The sequence below is a fragment of the Psittacula echo genome (assembly GCF_963264785.1).
Source record: "Psittacula echo genome assembly, chromosome: Z".
NCBI classification, from domain to species: Eukaryota; Metazoa; Chordata; class Aves; order Psittaciformes; family Psittacidae; genus Psittacula; species Psittacula echo.
In genome coordinates, this window is record NC_137742.1 from 10,898,850 (window position 1) to 10,921,531 (window position 22,682).

The 22,682-nt window shown below is 55.9% G+C and overlaps 4 protein-coding genes across 9 annotated transcripts in view; 1 reads left to right on the forward strand and 3 right to left on the reverse strand.

The window, feature by feature from the left end:
* Positions 1-6,338, forward strand: part of DNAI1 (dynein axonemal intermediate chain 1) — a gene marked incomplete at its 5' end in the record, with an annotated part of 158,188 nt that extends 151,850 nt beyond the window's left edge. The window contains one exon of the mRNA XM_080637471.1: positions 6,105-6,338. Within this exon, the coding sequence (XP_080493597.1) occupies positions 6,105-6,209 (105 nt within the window). The 3' untranslated portion in view covers positions 6,210-6,338. The remainder of the gene's footprint in view (positions 1-6,104) is intronic.
* Positions 6,339-8,525: 2,187 nt separating this feature from the next.
* Positions 8,526-8,711, reverse strand: ENHO (energy homeostasis associated; the record flags this gene model as incomplete). Its single annotated transcript, XM_080637344.1, has 1 exon — positions 8,526-8,711. The coding sequence occupies one exon, from the start codon at positions 8,709-8,711 to the stop codon at positions 8,526-8,528; it is 186 nt and encodes a 61-aa protein (XP_080493470.1).
* A 3,034-nt stretch (positions 8,712-11,745) lies between these two features.
* On the reverse strand, positions 11,746-14,429 carry RPP25L (ribonuclease P/MRP subunit p25 like). 6 transcript variants are annotated; one of them, XM_080636495.1, is made up of 4 exons: positions 14,382-14,425; positions 13,436-13,536; positions 13,199-13,271; positions 11,746-13,009 (listed from the first exon to the last, which is right to left on the reverse strand). In XM_080636495.1, exon 4 carries the CDS (start codon positions 12,998-13,000, stop codon positions 12,440-12,442), a length of 561 nt encoding a protein of 186 aa, XP_080492621.1. In that variant the 5' UTR covers positions 13,001-13,009; positions 13,199-13,271; positions 13,436-13,536; positions 14,382-14,425; the 3' UTR covers positions 11,746-12,439. The 6 variants fall into 6 exon arrangements, with proteins under 6 accessions (XP_080492621.1, XP_080492622.1, XP_080492624.1 ...); XM_080636496.1 differs by lacking the exon at positions 14,382-14,425 and adding an exon at positions 13,854-14,367; XM_080636498.1 differs by lacking the exon at positions 14,382-14,425 and adding an exon at positions 13,933-14,367 and having other exon boundaries at positions 13,199-13,536.
* Positions 14,430-15,585: 1,156 nt separating this feature from the next.
* Positions 15,586-20,287, reverse strand: DCTN3 (dynactin subunit 3). The gene is made up of 7 exons (XM_080638639.1): positions 20,160-20,287; positions 19,937-20,021; positions 18,786-18,872; positions 18,095-18,178; positions 17,395-17,453; positions 16,609-16,668; positions 15,586-15,978 (listed from the first exon to the last, which is right to left on the reverse strand). Exons 1-7 carry the CDS (start codon positions 20,256-20,258, stop codon positions 15,889-15,891), a joined length of 564 nt encoding a protein of 187 aa, XP_080494765.1. The 5' UTR covers positions 20,259-20,287; the 3' UTR covers positions 15,586-15,888.
* Positions 20,288-22,682: the final 2,395 nt, after the last annotated feature.

Here is a 22,682-nt window from a genome sequence, read left to right on the forward strand (position 1 = left end):
CTGAAGTTTGCCCTCTTTTCAGTAAAGTTTGCATGCATGGCTGCTAAATGTAGTCTTACTATGGCTATATTTAGGTGCCTAAATTAGTGGTGTGTAAGAGACATTACTCATGGCTCTGGAGTTAGCAAGGACAGGGAACTTCCAGTGTAGCTGGAAGCCAAATCACTTTGTCAGTGGCCTGAGCAGAAGCGATCAGCGCTAAACCTTTCTTCATCCTTAGGTGAGCCTGGCCTTGCCTGTCCTGCACCCTGTGGTGCCCACAGCACCCTCCTCATGCTGCCCTGTGCCCAGGGCTGGTGAGGCCATGCTTCACACTGCAGTCACTGTGAGATGGGCTATGGCTTGAGCAGCTTCCCGTGCTCAGCTGGGATGTACAGCTAGATCAGGCCAGCCAGCAAGTGCTTTCAGAGTGCTCTGTCAATGCTTCATTAAACACTGTTAGCACAACGTGCTTCGGAGGCACACTGCTTCATTTTTCTTGAGCTCCTTGCTGAGGGCCAGTAGAGATCACACCACGAGACCTATCAGCATGAAAGCAGAACTCAAACTCTCCACAGCTTTGCCTGAGGCTGCTGAAACCCACAGGGAAGGGTTTAGCTTCTTCTAAAGCTTGGCCAGAGAACGCTGCGAGGGGGATGAGCAAGAGTGTGGGGTCCCAGCCAGCATTCAGCAGAGCAGACACAGAGCTCTGATGATGACTGTCCTCCCTTGTGGCCATGGATAAGGGCCTGACCTTGCTGCTAGCTCTCTGCTGCTGCAGAGCCTGTCCATGCCATCAAATGATCCCTTTCCTCTCCCATGGTTGTCTGTAAGCCAGCCAGCCCTGTGATGTGCTGCAGGCAGGCACCTGCCATTCAAACATAGGTGAACCTTGCCCTCCTCCTGCTTGTTGGATATCACTGACATTTGCTCCCATGCCTTTACTGGCAGATGGGTGCTGCTGAGCCACAGTGCTGTGTCTTCGCTGGTTCCAGTGGCTTCACTGGTGCCTCGCAGCAAGCAATGGCGAATCACTTGAGGCCATGGGACATGTCTGCCCTGCTGTGCCTTGGCATGGTCCAGTGTAGGTGCTAGCAGAGATCTCTGACTCAGACACGTGAGCTGGAGCAAGGAGAGGTGCTTGACCTGAAGTGTTTTAGCTGAAGCTGGAGGGATGAGCATCTCTGAGGCCAACGATCCTGTGTGGCTGCTGACGCCTGAATGACCCAGTCATCCCCAGGGTGTTCCTGCTGGTTTCATTCCCTGCAAGGAGAACATTTCCTGCGTCATTTATTTCCAAACGGTAGCAGTATAAGCCTAAATCCTTATCTCCAGTCTGTCAGCTAATCCTTCCACGGGCCAGGAGCAACGCTGTCAAATCAGGCTGGGAGTGTGACTCGAGGCTCTCTGTGGTTGATAAGCACATTGCTGCTGCATGTAAATGGGCTTCTTAGGAGCCCAGATGTGGTCTGGGTACAGACATCATCCCTACCTCAGTGGAACTCCAGCTTTGTATCACAGCAGGTCATATCATACCCCCGTTGGTGCACGTTTAGTCAGAGGCCCAGGGAGTAGGTGAGGAAAATTTTGCTGTATTGATGACAGAGTTTGGGTTTCCTTTCTTTTTCCTTCCATTTCCTAACAGAAATGCTTCAGGGAAGTCTCTTCCTTGCTTTCATTTATTGAATTCGCCAGACTCATCATCAGTGTGTTTGCTAATGGAGGAGGCCATACCCTGGAGGTATCACCTTAACCTACCCGTGAGCAGGATAGAAGGAACAAGAAGAGGTCTTCTCCAGAAGCAACACACCTCTGAAGACCTGTCAGGCTGTGTGCCCCTTCCCACCAAAGATAATGAGGATGGGAGTTTGGGGCAGCCCCATTAATGGCTTCTTGGAGCTTCTCACCCCCCCGCAAAATCAGTCTGTAAAAGCTTAAACCCATTTTGCATGGGAAGCTGGTGTGCTGGGTCACTGGGCTGCTGCGTAAAGCGTCCAGATCCTGTCTCAGAACAGCTGTGCCCAGAAATCCCATCCCATCAGGAATGTCAGAGACTGGGATTATCAGTGTCATGAAGACAGCAGGGCAGGGCCAGGCCTGTGCCCCTTGGCCAAGAGTCAGCAGAGGGAAGGGTCCCCTCTGTTCCCAGCGAAGTTACTGGGACTTTTCTGTCTGTTAGTGCCAGTGTAGTTGACTCCCTTGCTACTTTAAAACACAAACAAGTTTTGCTTCATTTAATCGAAACCTTACAGCAGATGTTTTATGATTATTACACCAATGGGGTGGGGGGAGAAAGATGCTGAAAACTGCCAGCTTTTATGGGAGCGTTTTATTAACTTGGCAGTTTACTGCTCAGCAAGAGAATGAAGGCATCAGCTGAGACACAGGGAATCCAGCCTAAATGACTCCCATATCCAGGATGTAGAGTTCAGGATGTGCCAGTGTGGGCAAGGCTGGGGCTGGGGTCTTCAAACAGAAGGGCTTCAAACAGCCCTCATCCTTGTCCTTGCTCTGCCTTCACCCCTGGGGCTCCATCTCAGTCATCTTCCACCTCTTACTTCACTTCCAGTGTCAGTACCCACCTCTGGGGCTGAGAGGACCACTGAGGGCCCTGCAGCAGTTGTGCCCATGTCTATAGGGCCAGGACCGCAGTGCCTCAGTTTACTTGCCTGGAGAGCCAGAACAGAGCTCAGGCATAAGGCCAAGGGAGTGTGAGTGCAGAGGGAGATTTGGCCATGAACACAGCAGCATGAGGATATGTAGGGAGTCTCCTCCCCATCTCATCTCCCTAGGGTCATGCTTTGTGAGCAGGGCAGAGTCCATCCCCACACAGCACCTTTTCTGCCCATGCCATGAGCTTTCTTGGCACATCCCTCAGCACCATTTCAGCCAAAAGCATTTTGCTCTCCTGCTGGGAACTGTTAACAATAAAATTGATGCAAACACTACTGTGAGCAGCTCTGGTACCCGCACAATGAGCTCCTCAGGGACAGACCTCCTCTGTAAGCACAGCTCTGCATCTGTCAGCTCCACAGGGGGGATGCTCTGCCCTGACTCCTCCTCAGCTCCCGATGAGCCCTATGGATGTGGTATATAAACAGAGATGCAAGTGGAGAACGGGCTCAGCTACATGTGGCAAAGCCCAATGAGTACCCCTTCCCACACATGGGGGAAAGCCCATCGGCAGCCATGCATGGAGGTGATACTTCCCTGCGCCATGCATGCTCCAGGAAACTGCAGCATCCCTGCTCCAAGAAGAGCTGTTCCTCAGAGGCCTGATGCAGGCAAAGCCCCTGCATTTGTAGGAAGCAGCCACCTGCATCCAAGCAGATGCCCCAATGCTATGCTTGTGCGACAGCAGCCCAGCCACTCACATGCACAGGCACCCTGGGAAAAGCAGATGGAGAAATAAAAGAAAACTTTCCATTCCAGAGCACCCAAAAGGACATTGTAATCTTCCTTCCCTGTGTCATCCTGCTTGCCTAGTTATGTGGCGTTAAATTAGGGCTCTGGTTCGGTTACGGCTCATTACAGGCTTGTGTGTAGCTTTGTTGCAGCTTGTTTAAAAGCACCAAAGGAGTAGAGTCAGTGTGAAACTCAAGGTCTAAGGGACAGCTCGGTGACCAGGAGCTGGGCCTTACCTGTGTCTGGTGACTCCAGCAAGGCTCAAAACCCATGGACCTGGCTTTACCACCTGGAGGCCAACAGTCAGACTCAACCAGTGGAGAGAGCAAAGGGCTTGGGATGGAGGCAGGTTGATGGGAGATGGCTTCATCATCACCTTTTCCCAGCTGAGCAAAGCAGCTGCCTCTTTAGTTAGTGTCCCACGGACCTGCGTATGGTGCGGTGTGCGACGCAGGGTGCTAAAGGGAGCGCTTTGAATGCTGTCAGGCAGCAAAGCAGCTTTTCTGCAGAAATAGCTGAGTCCTAAAATATCCCCAGCAGCTGTGTTTATCCCAACGCTCCCGCTCGGAGAGATGCTCGGCTGTGACGTGGGCTGTTAGTACAAACACCGCTCGCAGTGCCCGGACCGGAGCCACGAAGGGCATTGCTCACTTAGAGACATTAATACAAACCAGCACTGTCCCGGCATGCAGTGGATGGGCCTGGTAAATAAAAACAGCCTCTGCTCATCCCAGCACTCAGATGAGGAGTGGGGCTGTCTGTGAGCAGAGGGGTTGAAGACTGTCCCCATTCCCCCCTCCAGAGCTGCTTTCACCCCCTCCATGCCCTGCAGCAGCTGAGAAAACCTCTGTTCTGTCAGGTTGGTGCTGGGCTAGGAGAAGGAGGAAGCCCAGGGATCATAGAATCATGGAATAGTTTGGGTTGGAAGGGACCTTAAAGCTTATCCAGTTCCAACCCCCGGCCGTGAGCAGGGACACCTTCCACTAGAGCAGGTTGCTCCAAGCCCCGTCCAACCTGGCCTTGAACACTGCCAGGGATGGGGCAGCCACAGCTTCTCTGGGCACCCTGTGCCAGTGCCTCAGCACCCTCACAGGGAAGAACTTGTGCCTTACATCTCATCTGAATGTGCCCTGTTTCAGTTTAAACCCATTACTCCTGGGGACTTCCAGAAAGCTAGAGAGATCCCTACAGCCCTACAACTTCCTCTTTGTTATGCGCTGGCATTTTTTGTCAGAGCTGAAGGAAAGGTGCATGTCTGTAATTGCTGCACTATTAGAGGAGTTGATTCAGCAGGAAGAGAATTGATCTTTCCTAAGCAGGAGAGAAGCAGATGCTGCTTGCTGCGATCTCGGCCTCTGGAGAGCATCCCTGTGCAGAGGCTGTGCTTTGGGGATCCACGGGGCTGGGGACCCGCTGCCACCTCTCCCGAGCCCCCCCTGCCAGACTGGGAACCAGCCTGTGTTTGGCATCTGGAGTGCCCAGAGCCGTGCTGACACAGAGGAGCTTCCCAGCCCTGGAGCAGGGACCCACACAGTTCCAGAGGCAAGTCGAGGGCCAGCAGGGTGGCAAAGGGCAATGGTGTGAATGGAAGGCAGCGCTGAGCAACACGATGCAGCAATGGCGTGGCTGCTGCTTTGGAGGAACCCCACAGGGCTGGATGCTCAGCTGCAGGAGGCCTTGGTGGGCTGAGTGCGGGCTGGAGCACTCCTCTGCTGCAGCTGTGTCTGCCATGACATGTGTCTGGATAGCCCCTGGTTATCACTTTCCCAAACCCTCTGAGCTCTGATGAGAACAATGCACTGATGCTGCAGGCCACAGTGGGGGGGCGTGCTCTGCCCAAAGCATTGGGTGGCACTGGTACCCTCAGCAGGGAGATCATCTCTCACCAGCTCCTGCTTGGAAGCTCCTGCTGCTCCCAAGCAAACGAGGACTGAACTGGACGTGCTTATTTCCCTCATGCAGTATGATTTCTCCCAGGATGCGGGTGGTTTGCTCTAGCACCCAGGGAGGGAGCTGATGGGTTGTGAGAGGTGCTGGGGAATGTGGGAAGGGTTTCCCTGTGCTGGGCCATGTGTCAGGGTTGGCACAGGGGTGTGCAATGAGGGACGGGGCTTGTCTCATGGGACATTCAGGGTATGCCCAGGGAGAGGAGAGCCAAAGCGAGGGCCTAAAGCCCACCTGGGAGCCCTGACTCACTTCTTTTCCCCCCAGGTTAGGGGCTCTCAGCAGCCACTGAGAGACTTCATCCCACTCCTGGGAAAAGCCATTTGAATATGATCTCCCTTCCTGTGAATGCCTCTGCCCAGGACCACTGCATGGGATGGGCACATTGGGACCATTATGGGGAGGTCTGAACACTGCACCGCTGTTACTGTCCTAGGAGTGGTACATGCCTGGAGCCTCTCCCTGAGGCCTGGGGATGAAGAGAGTGGTCCAGTCACATCCAGCTGAGAACGGCTGGGAGGAGAGAGGCAGAAGAGGGTTTGTGCTGCTCTGGATCAACAGCTCCACTTCTATCCGTACCCAAACCCTTCTGTAGCACCTTCCCCAATCCACGGGGGCTTTTGCACATCTCGTGGCACCCTGTGCTTGCAATACAACCATAGGCAGGTACATCCCCCCCGTGGATCAGCTTCCAGTGAGGGCTGAGAGCTGGGACGCAGCAGCCCTCCCTGCAGCCCTCCCTGCTCACAGCTCTGCCTCACTTGCTCTCTTTGCAGGCGAAGAAAGGCCAGGTCGTTGAGAAGGGCCCCGAGGTGGAAATCGCAAAGCTGGAGAAGCTGCTGAACCTGGTGAGAAAGCCGGCGAATAAGACAAACCTGTGAGCAAGGGGGAGCGGCGGCTCTGCTGGGGCCGCCGGCCGAACAAGCCCAGCTTTGATCGGCGGCTGCTTGGCATGCAAGCCACGGCCCCGCGCCGCCTGTTCTTTGCATAGCAGGAACACTTCGCCTCTGTGCCCGGGCAAATAAAAGGAGGTGCCGGGAAAGCTGCAGCAGGCAGGCGTCTCTGGGGTCGGGCAAGCTTCACTGCATCCTGTCCCGCACAGACCTTCCCACCCTTGGCAGGGCTTGCGCAGGGGGAAAGCCCTATGCAGGGCTTAAGGAAACCTCAGGGCTGCAGCTTCAGAGCAGCCAGCCCCACCATGAGTGCGGCCCCAGAGACTGAGCACTGCGCCCCATATATGTGGGGTCAGCCACACATGGATCTGGGATGGTAGCCTAAGCCGGTGGCTGGCTGGAACCTGGCCTGGCCCCCCATGGCTGTGGGATGGGGATGCGCCATCACTGCAGCCAGGGCATCACAGCAGCATCCGGCCACCAGGGTTGGGATGCTCCTGCCTCGCACGGGCAGCTCAGCGTGGGGCTCAGCCCCGCCGGTGTCGATGGGAACGGCTGGAGGCTGGCAGAGCCCTCCCTCCGCTCGGCGCTCTGCAGCACAGGGATTAGCGTGGCTGTGGTGGCAGCAGCAGCCGCGGTGGCCTCCCCGCATGCTGATGAGCAGGGACCTGCTGTCACCGCCGGAGCCCTGCACACGGCTGCCGGGACTGGGGACCACAGATGCTCGTTCTGCCAGGCAGGGGTGGTGACGGCTCCTCCACCTCGCTTATGCCCCTCATAAGCATCCCTGTGACTTAGAGCCACAGCTTTGAAACTCTCCAGTGCCTGCAGCACCGACATTGGGGGTGCTCCCTGCTGACAGCCACGTGCCCCCAGCCCACAGCACGCATTAAATACCCAGCCAGGTTGCTCACCCAGCATTTAAAAGCCACATAAAGATGCAGACATGAGCCCTTGTCACCATCACCCAGCAAACTGCAGGCAGTCCTGCAAGGACCAGCCCTGGGGCAGCCACTCCTCAGCCCTGCAGGACACGCAGCCTCCACCAAGTTCACCAGGCACTGGGCAGAGCTCAGAGACGCCTCCTGAGTCCTACAATCAGTTTATTAGTCTAGTAAAAACAACGCTGCAAAGGGATGCGTTAGCTACACCTGATATGGGGAGGAACTGCAGGCTCTGCCGGGCCTGGCCAGTGTCCCTCCCAGCACAGCCCGTGTTTCTATCCCCATATTGTAGAGGCTGTGCCAGGGGGCCTCGGGTATTGCTGAGCTCTAGGATGGGCAGGATAGAGCCCTCCAAAAACCTCTAGGCAGGGCAGAAGAATGCAGCTGCCAAGTTTAGGGACAAACCAGACCACCAGCATCCCTTCCCACAGAGCCACTGTGGTCCCTAGGGAGCGATGGGGCTTGAAGACCCTCCAAGGCCATTCATCTGGGCACCCTCATCTCCCCATTGACTCCCACTTTCCCAGCAAAAAACCCATCCCAAGCTGCTTGCAGCAGGGATGGGGATGCCAACAAAGGCACATCTGCTGCCCACAGACAGGTCAAACCCCACTGGCCGTGGCTGGGAGCACGCAGGAGGGAAGGCAGGGACAGGCAGGGAACAAGGAGGAGGGCTGTTTGCCTAGCAGTGTTGGTACTAATGCTGGAGGGGATTGATAGACAGACCAGGGATGAATGGACAGACCATGCAGACCCTCTTGTGGCTCATTAAACTGGCTGCTGGGGCAGATAGATGCCAAATACCTTCATGATTCTGGGGGCACTTGGCACCCCAAGGCCATCCCCAAAGACACCCAGACTAACATCCCGCTCTGCCAGCCAGGCTGAGGCTGCAGGGGTTCCCCCAGGCACACCCCACCATGGGACAGCGGGGGGACAGGCGATGCCAGCCCCACTGCCTCCCCTCTCCAAGCCCCATTCAGGTCTGTGATACCGTGGCCAGTGTCCCAGGCCACGAGCACAGGGAGAAGCCCATGGGCTGTCCCCAGACAGGGGTTGTGCTGGAGGGCAGGGCTCCTGCGGTGCTCACTCGCCACTGGGACAGGCAGGATTGTCTCCGTAGCACATTCCAGCCTCTGTCTCTCCATCCCCATGGTCACTGTGGGCATCTGCAGGGACTTCACACACCAAAACCACACAGGCAAAGAAAGGGCTGTGCCCTGCATCACAGCCCCAGCCTGCAGCTCCATGTCCCTTCTGCTCTCACCGTGCCCAGTCCAGATCCCCAGTCCCAGCGCAGGCATCCACGCTGGCACAACAACTCCTTCGGCATAGACGGGTACCTGGGTCCCAGGGCAGCTCAACGCTGCAGCAGGTACCTCTCTTCATTCTTTGCCTCATCCACTTCAGTACCCGGATTGTTCTTGGGGCACGAGGGGGTCCTGCAGGCTTTGCAGAGGATGAGGAAGAGGATGAGGATGAGCAACGCGATAACGCAGTTAAAAGAAATGGCCACGATCGCCCCGGTGGACAGCGCAGCCCCCATCGCCGCCGTCCCGAGAGGAGAAGCGGGTCCCGCAGCTCGGCCCCACGCTTGGGATGCCAGCGCAGCGATCGAGGGCGCAGCCTCCACCCACCGGCATTGGCGGGGGACGAAGGGGGCGGCGGCGGCGCTGGCGGTCGGACGGGGATGGGGACAGGCAAGCAGCAGGACAGCAGCGCCCCGTCACAGTTTGGGCGCTCGCAGCCGTGTCCTGGGCTTCACCACGCTGCTACACAGGAGTGATGGGAGCTCTCTCGTGGCTTGCCCTCCTCTGGCAGCACAGCGGGGACACGGGGACTCCTCTCCTCCCTCCTGCACCTGGAAGGGAGAAAGTCACCGTCATCACCACCATGAGAGGGGACAGGCTGCCCGACCCCTCCGGGCGGGCTACGGGGTGCAGCGGGCAGCGGACCCGGGGCTCCGACGGCGTTTGGGGGCTGCAGAAGCTCCCGGGACCCATCCCGTACCCCACACCCCGGCTGTTCCCCTCATCCCCTGCCAGAGCCACCAAGTCGGACGCATCCCATGGGAAACCCACGGCTTCATCCCGGCACAAACACCCCTCCAGGTGGCACCCCTGGGCCACCCCCAGGCTCTTCCTGCCTCCTGGACCCCGCGGCGAGGTCCCACACCCCAAAACGGGGTGAGCGGCTGAGCGGGCAGCAAGTGGGGTGCGGGACAGCCGCCCCTGTGCTTTATACCGGGGACGAGCAAAGCCCCAGCCTCGGGGGTCCCCGGTGCCTCTAATTCCGGCCCCGCCGCGCAACTGGACTCCAGCAGCAACAGGTCCCGTCGAGCCCGCGCTCCCGCCGCAGGACCCCGGTGTTACCCACCTGCCTCCGCGCCGCCCGGGGGCAGCCGGGACCCCGCCGGCGCGGAGCTGGAGGGCGGTGCTGCCGGGCCGGGTCCCGGTGCGGGAGCGGAGGGGGGGTCCCTGCTCGGGGTCCCGGCGCGGAGGGGGGTGCTGGTGCCGGGTCGCGGTGCTGGTGCCGGTTCTGGTGCGGAGCCGGAGCCGAAGCTGGAGCAGGAGCTGGAGCCGACCCGTGCTCGAACCCGCCACGGGCCGCTCGATGGATACCGCAGCCCCGCGCGCTGCCCGCTCCCTCCCGCCGGCACCGGGGATGGGGGCGTGGCTAACCGTGCACCACCCCCCGGCCATTGGTTACCGCCCCGTCGCCCGAAGTGCGCCATTGGGCGAGCGCTCGGATCAGGTCCCGCCCCCGTCGGCCGGCGGACACGTGAGCGGCGGGGAGAGCTGCTGGGTAGCGCGCGCTCTGCCGGCCCTGTCCCGCGCATCCTGTACTGCCCCGCACGTGCTGCCTGCTTTACCTTCCTGCCCTGCCTGCGTTGCCCGGCCCAATCTGCCTTCGCCACACTGCCCCTGCCTGCCCTGCCCTGCCCAGCCCGGGGGCACTGCCTGGCTCTCCCTGCTACTGCCTCATCCTGCCCTTCACCACCTGCCGCTGCCTGCCTTGCCCCTGTTCACACGTGCGCACACACGTGTGCAACACACGTGTACCTCATGCCCTGGGCTTGCAGACGTTCAGCGTGAGCGGGCAGGACTGGGCTGGAGTCCCTACTGGGACACAGGGGCTGCAGGCAGGGTGGGCACGGGCACTGCCACGGAGCACGGGGGTGACAGGTCCTTTATCGACATTCAGTGCTTGGGAATCTGCCCTCGAAGGCACAGCCACTGCTGCCTGCCCTCTGGGGAAACTGAGGAAGGGGACAGGTAACTGCAACAGTCCTCCCGGTGAAGGACACAGAGGTCGCACCCAGGGGAGGTCGCTGGGAGCACACAGGGGCTTTCTCCACTGTTGGAGGTCCTGGAGACCCCCAGGGGTGTAGTCCCAGCCCTACAGCTGCTCTGGAAAGCCATGGCTGGGCTGCACGGACACACAGCAGTGACACACGGGGGGATCCGCTGCAGCCCCGGGGGGCTCAGTCAGCCTAGGGCCACTTGTGAAACAAACCAGACCAACTCTGCAGGTCTGGTGAGAAGGCATTAAAATCCGTCACTGCCGAGAGGGGGGATTACACCAGCTGTTTGAGGATCAGCGCTTCTCCAAGAGGATGCTTCTAACAGTAAACAAACACAAACACATCGCTTGCTGCAATGTCAGAAGCTGTTTGTTCAGATACTTGAGCATCTTTCCTTGGCATTTATCACTAATCTGCTAATTAGTCAAGAAAAGCAGCCTCCTCCTTAGACATACGTGAGCAGCAACTGGGAGCAGCACCAAGGTAAAGCAGCTTAACTCTGCTCTTTCCCTTGCACCAGCACCACAGAGGGCTCTGGGCATTTCCCGACCTTCTACTGAGCTCCAGGTACAACGGTGGGGCAGAGCATGGGACCACCAGAAGGTAAGAGGCTTTCGGCTGGTGAGAGCTCCTACTGGTGCAAAGGCATGACAGAAGCCTTGTCTGTGCAGGCATTGGGTTGTGCAGGTAACCCACCATCTCTCCTGCTGCCTGGATTTAGGTAAAATCTCTTCTTTAAATGCTTATATTGTTTCTTGTTGGCTTGACAAGGCAGAGCATTGGGTCCTGCTGCAGCTCACCAACACAGGCAGCGACTGGAAAGAGAACAGGACAGGCAGCACTGTGTGTGAGCAGGGGTTGTGCCGGCGGGAGCTCACCCTGTCACCTGAACACTACATATTGCCCAGCACCACTCTCCAGAGGGAAATTATAGCGCTAGAAAAGACCCGATGTCTTTTTCTTTGCCTCACTCAGAGATGCTGGGCTGAGTCCTTCAAAACTGCAGTTCCAGTCAGTTTAAAACAAAACAGCAAAAAGGAAAAGCTTCCCAGAAAAACAAGCCTATAGCGTTGACCCTTCTCGGGTATTACAGGTGATCAGCAAAGCCAGGAGGAAAACCTCCCACTTCACATCTGTTCCCAGTCAAGAGAGGAGCGAGTCTTGTCTTCCTCTGGAAAGCTGAAGCAGAGCTCCAGCCAGCAGCTGCAGCACCGGCGCTGACAGGGTGACCTCCAGCGGGGTGAGAAAGACATGACAAATTTCATGTTACATTAACAGGAAACTTTATTTCAAACCCACCCCTGTGCATTATAAAGGAGCAGAAACGGGAAAGAGCAGGGCCCTCTGGAGCCTACCACCACCACCCCAGACACTTGCGCAGGTACAGGATTTCAGGTTGATTATGACACGACCCCTGCCACTTTGGCAGAAAAGAGGATAGAAAGGGAGCTATGTGCACGCAGACGGAGTTGTATTCCTGCAGTCCTACATTCAAACTGCCCCACAAGCTCAGCACATGAATTCTGAGGCAGAGAAGCCCCGTGCCCCACTGTCTGGGAATGCACATCAGGGCCATCTCCCCTCCACATCAGTGAAAGCCTCCTGACTGCACAAACAGTGCTTGGTGTGCACAGCTCCTGCCTGTGCCGCTGCACCACCCCTGGTGAGAGACCGATGGCCATTGCTCATGCAGAAGAACTCCTGTCTTCCCTGAACCTTGCTCAAGCAGAGACACCTCCTATGATCCCTGAACCGCAGCTAATGTGTACAACCTGACAGCCCTTTGACAAGGGAACTTGTCAAAACAGCGTTTCAGACACCTACAGACACACCCCATTGAAACAGTGAACTCCTCCTGCCCCTCCCCTGACCACTCTGCAAGCCCCGTGTTCAGCAGCAGCTTTCCAGTAGCAGCAGCTGGTTTGTTTTCAATGCTCCCCCAAACTACACCCAAGCACAGTGCTGGTGTGTCAAGACTTGGCACAGGGCTCCCGAGGTGCTCCTCCAGTGAAGTGAGGGTGCTTCCCTGTGCTGCTAGCTCCCCTGCCTCCACCCTGCTTCCTCTTCACCTGCCCTTGGGATTCTGCTGCAAGTGTCTCAATACAGAAGGCATCAAAAGAGCCCGGAGCCTGGTACCCAGGCTCCTGAGGATTGAGGGCATCTTTGCTGAGTAGGACACATATGGCAGGAATGTTTCTCTTCACTGTCAAGGTATCGAGGCCTGCCTCAGGCACAATGGGTTCCCAGATCTCTTCGATCTGTTTGAAGAGCACTTTGGTGATCTGGTGCAGTTCTTTGAGCCTCCGTTTCATGATTTCCACACACGTGATGGTCTTGCTGACGGCCTTGCCCGAGCCAGTGAAAAGAATCTGCCTCACCGAGTCCAGCTCCATCTTGCTGATGGCATAACCCATCAGATTCCTGATTTTGCTCCCATCCTTCACCTTCATTTCAATAATGTCAGGGGGCAAGTTGGTGAAAGGATGAAGACAAGGTTTCTCCACAATTTTGGTCTTCTTATAGTTCTCCATTCCGCAGTGCTGAAAAGGAGAACAGATCTGTTAATACAAACCCCCACTGAAAGGAACCTTCACCACAATTAGCTACAACCTCTCATCTAAAGGACACTCTGAGCTCTCAGCGCTGGAGATCCCGAAAAGGCACATCCGAAAGATCAGCAGGAATACCGTAATCATGCTGGGGAGCCACTTGTCTTCCTCAGCACATACCTACACCACGAACACTGCCAGAGGGCAGCCTGGGTCCCAACAGGCAGGTGGTGACAGGAACAGGGTTCTGGGCCTAAGCGGAATGAAACAAGAAATATAGGCTGCACGTCAGAGCAAAACAGAGAACAAACGGGTGAGCTGAGGTTACCAGGAACAGAAGCCCGGGGTACACTGATCACATCTGCACCCTGTGAGACGCACCAGAACACGGGCACGATGAATCCAGGCATGGCTCACCTGCACCAGCTCACTTTTGTCTCAGAAACAGGGTCCTCGGGCTTCAAGCCCCGTGACTAGCCAGTCCAGGTGAAAGGGCAGGGACTGGATACTTGATAAAGCTATGCAAGGCAGACAAGAGACACAGGTCAGGGGTTGCAGGCAAAGACCTGTCACCAGCAAGAAGCAAGACGAAAGAAAATCAGCTGATGAACAAAAAAGTGCTTTCTGAGGGAAAGACAGAAAGGTCCAGTCTTACAGCTCCCCTTCCTGCCAAGACTGGGTCCCTCAACTGCCAACCCAACAAAGACCTGCCTAATCTGAGTAGAACACTCCCCTCCCCACCATAGAAAGCCCCATGTGCCAAAGCACACATCACTAAGGCTTCGTTATATGCAGGGTCATGAGCCTTGTTTCACCCACAACCAGCACGATGTACCTCATCCCCTATGGAAACAGGCCCGGCCAACGTCCCCTCTCTGTACATAGGAAGCACACAATCTCCACGAAGCCCTCACCCTTACGACGGCAGCCGGCTGACATCGGGGCTGGGGACACTGCTGCTATGGCGATGGGGGCTGCCAGAGGATGCCAGGGAAGGTCGACCTCCCTGTCGTACGGGTTTGGAAGAACAAGCCTGGAGAATCCACAGCTACTGGGACGTGGGTGTAGGAAGGGGCAGGCGAGGCCTTGCGAGGCCAGGCCGCTGTGCAGGGAATGCACACTGGGGGAGGAAGGAGGCCAGGCGGCCTCCACGGCGGCTGGAGTGGAGGCCAGGCCGCTGCTGCGGGGCATGAGGTGGGCGGGGAGGGTAGCAGGCCGCACCATGAGTCGGTAGGACGCCGGGCGCCTCTGCGGGGTCCCGGTCGGAGGCCGGGCTGCACCAGAAGCGCCCATGGGAAGGCCGATCCGGTCCGGTCAGCGGCCGGACCTCGGCAGCGGGACGGGGTGCAGGAACGCGTCTCACCTGCAAGCGCCTCAGCGTGCCCCTCGCCACAAGATGGCGGCCGCCGTGCGCAGGCGCGGGACGAGCGGAAGGAGGTAGGCGGGGCGCCGCTTCCCGCCTCTTGAACGTCACCTCGGTGGGCGGGGCCATGGGTTGGGTGTGGGTCTGCCCCCTGCCGGTCCGGGGGCGGAGCTGCCGCTCGCACCGGGATCAGAGCGCGCGCTCGCCGGGAGGGGCCCGCGGTGAGCGTGGCTCCGCTGGTGGAGCAGCCTTCATGACAAGCTCCAGCCCGGGCCCGGGGCCAGCAGCCCTTGTCAGGCTCGCGGAGAGGCCGTGGGTGCTGTGCACAGGGTCAGCCGAGCTCCTCCGTGCCGGGGTCCTGCACCATTCCTGCTCACACGCAGCTGGTGCGGGTCCCACCCAGGAGGAGGGTTACGGACCCTTCTAAAAGCGAGACTCGGGAACGGCTTTGTGCCAGGAGAAACTCCAGGTGATGGCCAGAGCAGGCCAGGCACAGCTCTCACCCCTCTCTGAAGGGGAAAGAGCCCACTGCGGGGTCCAGCTTGCAGCAGCAGCAGCTGGGTGAGCAGAGGCAGGGTTAAAGCAAGAGCCACTGCCTGCTCTCAGCTCAGGGATGGGAGAAGGGCTCAAGGGAAGAGCCCCGTCAGGCCAGATCCCCCTGGGCACTGGCAGCTCTCATGGAAGGGGAGAAAGAGCCGAAGAGCCGTAAGAGCTTGTGCCACAGCCTGGGGAAGGGTGCAGGGCTGGATGGGATTTACCTTGGCCCAGGACTGAGTAAAAGCACTGGCAATTTGCAGCCTGCCACAGGACCTCTGCAGTTCAGAGCCTTGGAAATCCAGGTGGTGGGGGACCAGGGTGGCAGGATGAGTCCTTAGAATCACAGAATCAATCAGGTTGGAAACAACCTTTAAGATCATCAAGTCCAACCATTACCCCAGCTCTGCCAAGTCCACCACTAAACCGTGTCACTGAGGGACTCATTTACATGGTGTCTGAACACTTCCAGGGATGGTGACTCCACCACTGCCCTGGGCAGCCTGTTCCAATGCCTGAGCACCCTCTCTGGGGAGGGGATTGTTCCTAATATCCAGTCTAAACCTCCTCTGGTGCAGCTTGAGGCCATTACCTCTTCTCCTATCACTTGTTACTTGGGAAAAGAGAATGACCCCCCACGTCTTTGCACCCAGGGAGGACAAGAACCCAGTCAGTGTTTCAGTACTTTACTACAATTCACAGTACAGCAGAAAGGGATTTTAAAGTATGTTAGAAAACAAAAGGTGTTTCAGGGAAGACTTGCAAACTGTGATATTAGCGTGGCTTCACATTGGAGCTGGCACAGCTTGGACACAGAGCCGGGGTGACCCTGTGCGCCTGCAGTGTCACTGGCAGCATGCTTACGCCAAGTGGGAAGATGCAGATATCTGTGGGGTGGAAGCAGTGCTGCAGCCTCTCCAGAGACCGAAGGCCAGCAGGGTCCCCTGGGTTCTCAGTGCTCCTTGGTTGCCCATTACTCTGCCACGGGTTTGGCTTCCTTGGCAGTTTCCAGCTGAGTCAGTATTTCATTCCACTGGACAAACTGCTTGGAGAGAAGCAGGGTCTGGATGTGACTCTTAAGGAAAAAGATGTGGGAACTGGAGGGAAGAAACCAAGCTCAGAGCACCCCAACAGTCCCAATACAATCCTGATTCCTTGGGTGAGGAAAAGCCCAGGACACCAGGCTGTAGAAAGCCTGCATGGACTCAAATCATCCAGGCACTGAGCCACTGACCAGCACCAAACAACAATGGGAGCTCAGGAGGCACTTCTGAACATTGCATTTTCAGGGTCTTTCTACAGAAAAGAGCAAAGCCTCCCTACCCTCCACGGTTTTAGGACGTGTCTCAGAACTGGGATCCTATGCAGACAAGAGCAGCCCCTGTTTAGCTCATGCAGGCTGCAGGGACCAGCAGTCATCTGGCAGAGATGCCAACACACCGTGAGCAGATCCAGCACAGGGACTCTGGCTCGCAGTGTCACCTTGCCCTTTTCTTCTCAGAGACCAGCAGTTCCGGCCCTTAGCTCTGCTCCTGAGAGGGGTATGACAGGGACATGGGGTCACCACATCAGAAAGGACACTGGCCATTGAACCCAGGGGTGTGGATCCAACAACATCTGACGGTGGGAGTCAACCCAGGAGACAGTCTGACAGGGCAGTTCAGCTGTGCATGGCTCAAGGCTCAAAGGATACCATCTTGTTATAGTCTTCAAGGAGTGTCTTGACACTGTCAGTGAGGTGGTGACGCTGTTCCTGCAAAGAGGGGAGCCGCAGTCAGTGAACAACAAATAAACTGAAGGACATCTGCCTTCCCAGTCCCTGCCAACACCCATCCAAGGCTAGGACTGAGATTACAGCTCAGGCCCTGGCTGTGGCCACTCATTACACCTGGCAGGATTTAAACATCCAAGAGAAAGGTTAGAAACACCCATGATTACAACGCAGCAAAGCCCCTGGGCTTGCACTACTGCCTGCCTCTCCTCAGCATCCATGCCTTGCTTTCCCCAGAATGGAAACTTACAGCTAAATGCTGAAAGGGGCATTAGGCACCACGCAGGCTACTCACTGCCAGCTTCAGGAGTGCTCAAACGGGGAAGGAAAGGATGAAGTGACAAGACGACAGAAGTCAATAGCCTTCCAGAACAAAGATACTGGAAGACTGCAATACTCTACCTTAGCATCCCAGTGAAAGGGGAAATGCCAGCTGGTTAAACCCATTGCCACTTACTGTCACTCAAACCTCTGGTTTGAGCAGTTACAGTAGGAAAAATGCTTTTCCAGCTCAGACTCAGCTGTCAGAAATCATAAGTACTTCCCCCCCAAGTGCTTAAACTTAAGACTGCAGTATGAATATCCTGGGACTGAAAAAAAACCTGCTATAAATTCAAGCAATTGCACACACACAGGAGTGTCAGTACAGCTACTGACAAATGGTTACTCCTCCCTGCTAGTCAGGACTGTCAGGAACATTCATGCTACCTGCTGCTGTATGTGGATTTGAGACAGTCGCTGTAGTTTGGCTGCATGGTCAGGAACCGCTGCGAGCACAGAAGAGAAATCTGTTTAGTTTGTTTCACAGCACATGGGATTAGTTCTCAAAATAAAGACCATTCCTTCTCCACCAGAGCATCACAGTAGAACTCTGCTCACTGAATGCAAGTGCCACACACCACAAAGGCAACTACTATATGATTAAAAAGCCCCACAGGCTACCCTCTATATTAAATACCAAGTTTATCTGCTAACTCTTCTGGATGGCATAAGTTCGGGGATGCTTGCAAGTTGAGGGTTAATCAAGAACTACATCAGAGTAAACTACTTGGATGAATGTTACAGCAAGCAATTAAAAAGGCACCTCCATACATGCCGGGAACAGGGACAGGTTCACAGGTAGGAATTCCCTGCTTGTCTCCATCCTCTTTACCATGATGCTGTCTCTAACGTGCTTCCTGACCTATTCTATCACATCCCTGACCTTGCCTGGGACATCACAGCAGCATGAGAAAGGAAAAGACATCCCACTAAGTTTATACCTATTCTACTCATTCTGGATTGTGTGCTTTGCTGTCCTCTAGTTTGAGGCTCATGAAAGAAAAGAAATACAACAGCCACAAAACAAAAACAGGACAGGCAACAGCCTAGGGGTGGCATTTGCAGCTCAAACTCGCAATGTGTGTACCTTGGATACTGGTACTGTCCAAGATGGGCTGAAGGTTCTTCACCTGCTCCAGAAGGGCTGCTCGGGAAGGAATCAGCTGCTCCTCTAGGTGGGGAGGTACAATAAGCGACATCAGTAAGTACAAGATGCTGCTTTGGCTTTTCACATATCCTGGTAAGGTAACTTTTCCAGGTGACCTAGCTGTACATAGTGGGGGGGTGTTTATGATTTTGTTTAGACTTTTGTGTTGTTTATCTCTGGATCTTGGTTCACACCAATTTAAGGCAGGAGAATCTCTACCAAGTTTCATTCGCAGATTTACACCAAGACAAGGCTGAAGCAGATTCTTCGGGGCAAAAGAGGACAAGCCTAGAAGGTGTTTAAAATACATCCAAAAATACTTTTGTTAAAGCCTAGAGAGTGCTGGAAGTGAGGTGAGAAAACCTGATCTAGTTACAGTTTTTCTTTCCAACCTTTTATTAATTCATTGTTAAATTGATCAATACTAAAAAGATCCAAACTGATAAAACTGCAGCATGGGAGCACTAAGGGTGACAGACATGCTTGTACAAATCATCTCTCTAATAGCTGTAAAGGGGGTGCCTTACCAGATCTTTAAAACTAAAGAAAAGACATCTATCCCAATCCAGCTTAGATAAAAGACAACTTTTATAGCACTAAAAAGACTTCCCTGTCTCATTTCATGCCATACCTGCCAAGATGAACTGCAGCTTTATGGTGTCTGGAATAGCCATACGATCAATGTACTGAGGGTCAAGGTATTTTATTACATCTTCAACTAGAGTGAAAAACAGGTTTGGAGACAAAAAGTAGCAGAGGTGTTACCACATTTACAAGTGCAATTTTCCCCCATGCTATACATCAGGTTACTGTCTAAAGACTGCACATTTAGGGTCAGGGGCTTTCAAATTACTTTCTATAGCACTTGAAAATAATGTGACTTTGGAGTGCTGTGACCAAGAACTAACAAATGGATCAAGTCATGCAACTGCTTCATGATGGACACTTGCAACACTTCTTTTTATTTGGATTATGACAAATGCCCATAAAGGCAAGTGAAATTTGCTTCTTCCTGCCCTTGAGACACAACCAGCCATTACCCCTTCATCCTGGTCCTCAAAATCATCTACATGTACACAGTTTACATTTTTATACTGAATGTCCACCACAGCCTTGGACCACAATGATTCTCCCTAAGGAGCCTGCTCCCACTGTGACACCACAGAGCAAAGCTGGGCCAAGAGACAGATTTCTGGGTCAAAGTACCACTCTGGTGTCTGCTCCTGATATTCCCCAGTTTGGAGGCAGGTCTCAGTATCTATCCACCAGTGGCTGTGCGTGATCCTTATTCCTCCCACCACACACATCAGGGACTGTAGTGACAGGACAAGGGAAATGAGTTTAAACTGAAAGACGAGAAGTTCACGTTAGATATAAGGAAGAAGTTCTTTTGTGAGGGTGGTGAGGCACTGGACCAGGCTGCCCAAAGAAGTGGCAAATGCCACATCCCTGGCAGTGTTAAATGGCAAGGCTGGACAGAGCCTTGGGTGACATGGTCTAGTGTGACATGTCCCTGTCCATGGCAGGGGGGTTGGAAATAGATAATCTTAAGGTCCTTTCCAACCCATGATTCTGTGACTTCCCGCACTTAACAGCTAAGCTGGAGAACCGCAAGAAGGAAGACCCTTATCTCTCCACCAAATATGCAAAACAAGAACCCTGAATCAAAGGCGCTCACGCGGGAAGCCATTTTTGTTTAGAGGAACAAAACGCCACACATGGGTTTCGAGCTCCTCCGCCCTTCTCCGACTGCTCCCGATACTCCCGTCCAACCCCACTCACTTTTCTTAAACAGGATTTTGATCCTCTCCCTCTTGCTGGCGATATTGCTCAGCGTCACCTGCACCTTCAACAGCTCGTCCGCCACCTGCAGAGGCACCGCAAGGGGACGGGCCTGTCACACCCCGCCGGGCCCAGGCCTCGACATGGCCCCGGCGGGTGGCCAGGCCGGCCCTCAGGGCAGACAAAGCCATCCCCTGACCACTGGAGGCCCCCCCCTCGGCACCTTGCGCGTCCCGGAAGCCCCATCGCCGACACCGATGCGCTGCTCCACCTCCTCCAAACGCCATTGCAGCCGCCGCAACTCCACCGCCCCTGCCGCCATCTTGCCGTCGGCCGGAAGCACTCGGGCGCTGCTTCCGCTCCACGCCATTGACAAGGCGGTGCGTTGCTAGGGCCGCTGTTGCCATGGAGACGGGAAGGGAAGGGAAGGGAAGGGAAAGGAAGGGAAAGGAAGGGAAGGGAAGGGAAGGGAAGGGAAGGGAAGGGAAGGGAAGGGAAGGGAAGGGAAGGGAAGGGAAGGGAAGGGAAGGGAAGGGAAGGGAAGGGAAGGGAAGGGAAGGGAAGGGAAGGGAGGGGAAGGGAAAGGGGAGTGAGGGGAAGGGAAGGGAAGGGAAGGGAAGGGAAGGGAAGGGAAGGGAAGGGAAGGGAAGGGAAGGGAAGGGAAGGGAAGGGAAGGGAAGGGAAGGGAAGGGAAGGGAAGGGAAGGGAAGAGAAAGGGGAGTGAGGGAAGGGAAGGGAAGGGAAGGGAAGGGAAGGGAAGGGAAGGGAAGGGAAGGGAAGGGAAGGGAAGGGAGGGGAAGGGAAGGGAAGGGAAAGGGGAGTGAGGGGAAGGGAAGGGAAGGGAAGGGAAGGGAAGGGAAGGGAAGGGAAGGGAAGGGAAGGGAAGGGAAGGGAAGGGAAGGGAAGGGAAGGGAAGGGAAGGGAAGGGAAGAGAAGGGAAGAGAAGGGAAGAGAAGGGAAGAGAAGGGAAGAGAAGGGAAGAGAAAGGGAAGGGAAGGGAAGGGAAGGGAAGGGAAGGGAAGGGAAGGGAAGGGAAGGGAAGGGAAGGGAAGAGAAGAGAAGGGAAGAGAAGGGAAGGGAAGAGAATAGAAGAGAAGGGAAGAGAAGGGAAGGGAAGGGAAGGGAAGGGAAGGGAAGGGAAGGGAAGAGAAGGGAAGAGAAGGGAAGAGAAGGGAAGAGAAGGGAAGAGAAAGGGGAGTGAGGGAAGGGAAGGGAAGGGAAGGGAAGGGAAGGGAAGGGAAGGGAAGGGAAGGGAAGGGAAGGGAAGGGAAGGGAAGGGAAGGGAAGGGAAGGGAAGGGAAGGGAAGGGAAGGGAAGGGAAGGGAAGGGGAAGGGAAGGGAAGGGAAGGGAAGGGAAGGGAAGGGAAGGGAAGAGAAAGGGGAGTGAGGGAAGGGAAGGGAAGGGAAGGGAAGGGAAGGGAAGGGAAGGGAGGGGAAGGGAAGGGAAGGGAGGGGAAGGGAAGGGAAGGGAGGGGAAGGGAAGGGAAAGGGGAGTGAGGGGAAGGGAAGGGAAGGGAAGGGAAGGGAAGGGAAGGGAAGGGAAGGGAAGGGAAGGGAAGAGAAAGGGGAGTGAGGGAAGGGAAGGGAAGGGAAGGGAAGGGAAGGGAAGGGAAGGGAAGGGAAGGGAAAGGAAGGAAAGGAAGGGAAGGGAAGGGAAGGGAAGGGAAGGGAAGGGAAGGGAAGGGAAGGGAAGGGAAGGGAAGGGAAGGGAAGGGAAGGGAAGGGAAGGGAAGGGAAGGGAAGGGAAAGGAGGGAGTGAGGGGAAGGGAAGGGAAGGAAGGGAAGGGAAGGGAAGGGAAGGAGGGAAGGGAAGGGAAGGGAAGAGAAAGGGGAGTGAGGGAAGGGAAGGGAAGGGAAAGGGAGAGGGGAAGGGAAGGGGAAGGGAAGGGAAGGGAAGGAAGGGAAGGGAAGAGGAAGAGAAGGGAAGAGAAGGGAAGGGAAGAGAATAGAAGAGAAGGGAAGAGAAGGGAAGGGAAGGGAAGGGAAGGGAAGGGAAGGGAAGGGAAGAGAAGGGAAGAGAAGGGAAGAGAAGGGAAGAGAAGGGAAGAGAAAGGGGAGTGAGGGTGAAGGGAAGGGAAGGGAAGGAAGGGAAGGGAAGGGAAGGGAAGGGAAGGAGAGGAAGGGAAGGAAGGGAGGGAAGGGAAGGGAAGGGAAGGGAAAGGGGTAGGGAAGTGAAGGGGAAGGAAGGGAAGGGAAGGGAAGGGAAGGGAGTAGGGAAGGGAAGGGAAGGGAAGAGGAAAGGGAGTGAGGTGGGATGGGAAGGGAAGGAGAAAGGGAAGGGAAGGGAAGGGAAGGGAAGGGAAGGGAAGGGAGAAGGGATGGGACTAGGGTAGGGAAGGGAGGGTAGGGAGGGGACGGGAAGGGAAGGGAGGTTGGGAAGGGGGATGGAAGGGAAGGGGAAGGGTGGGGAAGGGAAGGGGAAGGGAAGGGAAGGGAAGGGAAGGGAAGGGAAGGGAAGGGAAGGGAAGGAAGGGGATGGTGAGGGGAAGGGAGGGTAGGGAAGGGAAGGGAAGGGTAGGGAAGGGAAGGGACGGTAGGGAAAGGAAGGGAAGAGGAAGGGAAGGGAAGGAGAGGGAAGGGAAGGGAGAAGGAAGGGGAGGGAAGGGAATGGTAGGGGAAAGGGAAGGGAAGGGAAGGGAAGGGAAGGGAAGGGAAGGGAAGGGAGTGATGGGGAAGGGAAGGGAATGGAAGGGAAGGGAAAGGAAGGGAAGGAGGAAGGGAAGGAAGGGAAGAGAAAAGGGGAGTG

What these genes read in the sequence shown, in the direction of transcription:
- DCTN3 (XM_080638639.1), bottom strand. Translation starts at nt 20,258, where the DNA reads ATGGCGGCAGGGGCGGTGGAGTTGCGGCGGCTGCAATGGCGTTTGGAG. An exon ending in GCTGCAGTTCATCTTGGCAG is followed by an intron (nt 18,179 to 18,785) that starts GTATGGCATGAA and finishes CTCCCCACCTAG; the next exon opens with AGGAGCAGCTGATTCCTTCC. An exon ending in TTGAAGACTATAACAAGATG is followed by an intron (nt 15,979 to 16,608) that starts GTATCCTTTGAG and finishes AGTCACATCCAG; the next exon opens with ACCCTGCTTCTCTCCAAGCA.
- RPP25L (XM_080636494.1), bottom strand. Translation starts at nt 13,901, where the DNA reads ATGTACAGAGAGGGGACGTTGGCCGGGCCTGTTTCCATAGGGGATGAG. An exon ending in CTGTTTCCATAGGGGATGAG is followed by an intron (nt 13,010 to 13,853) that starts GTACATCGTGCT and finishes TCTCCTTTTCAG; the next exon opens with CACTGCGGAATGGAGAACTA.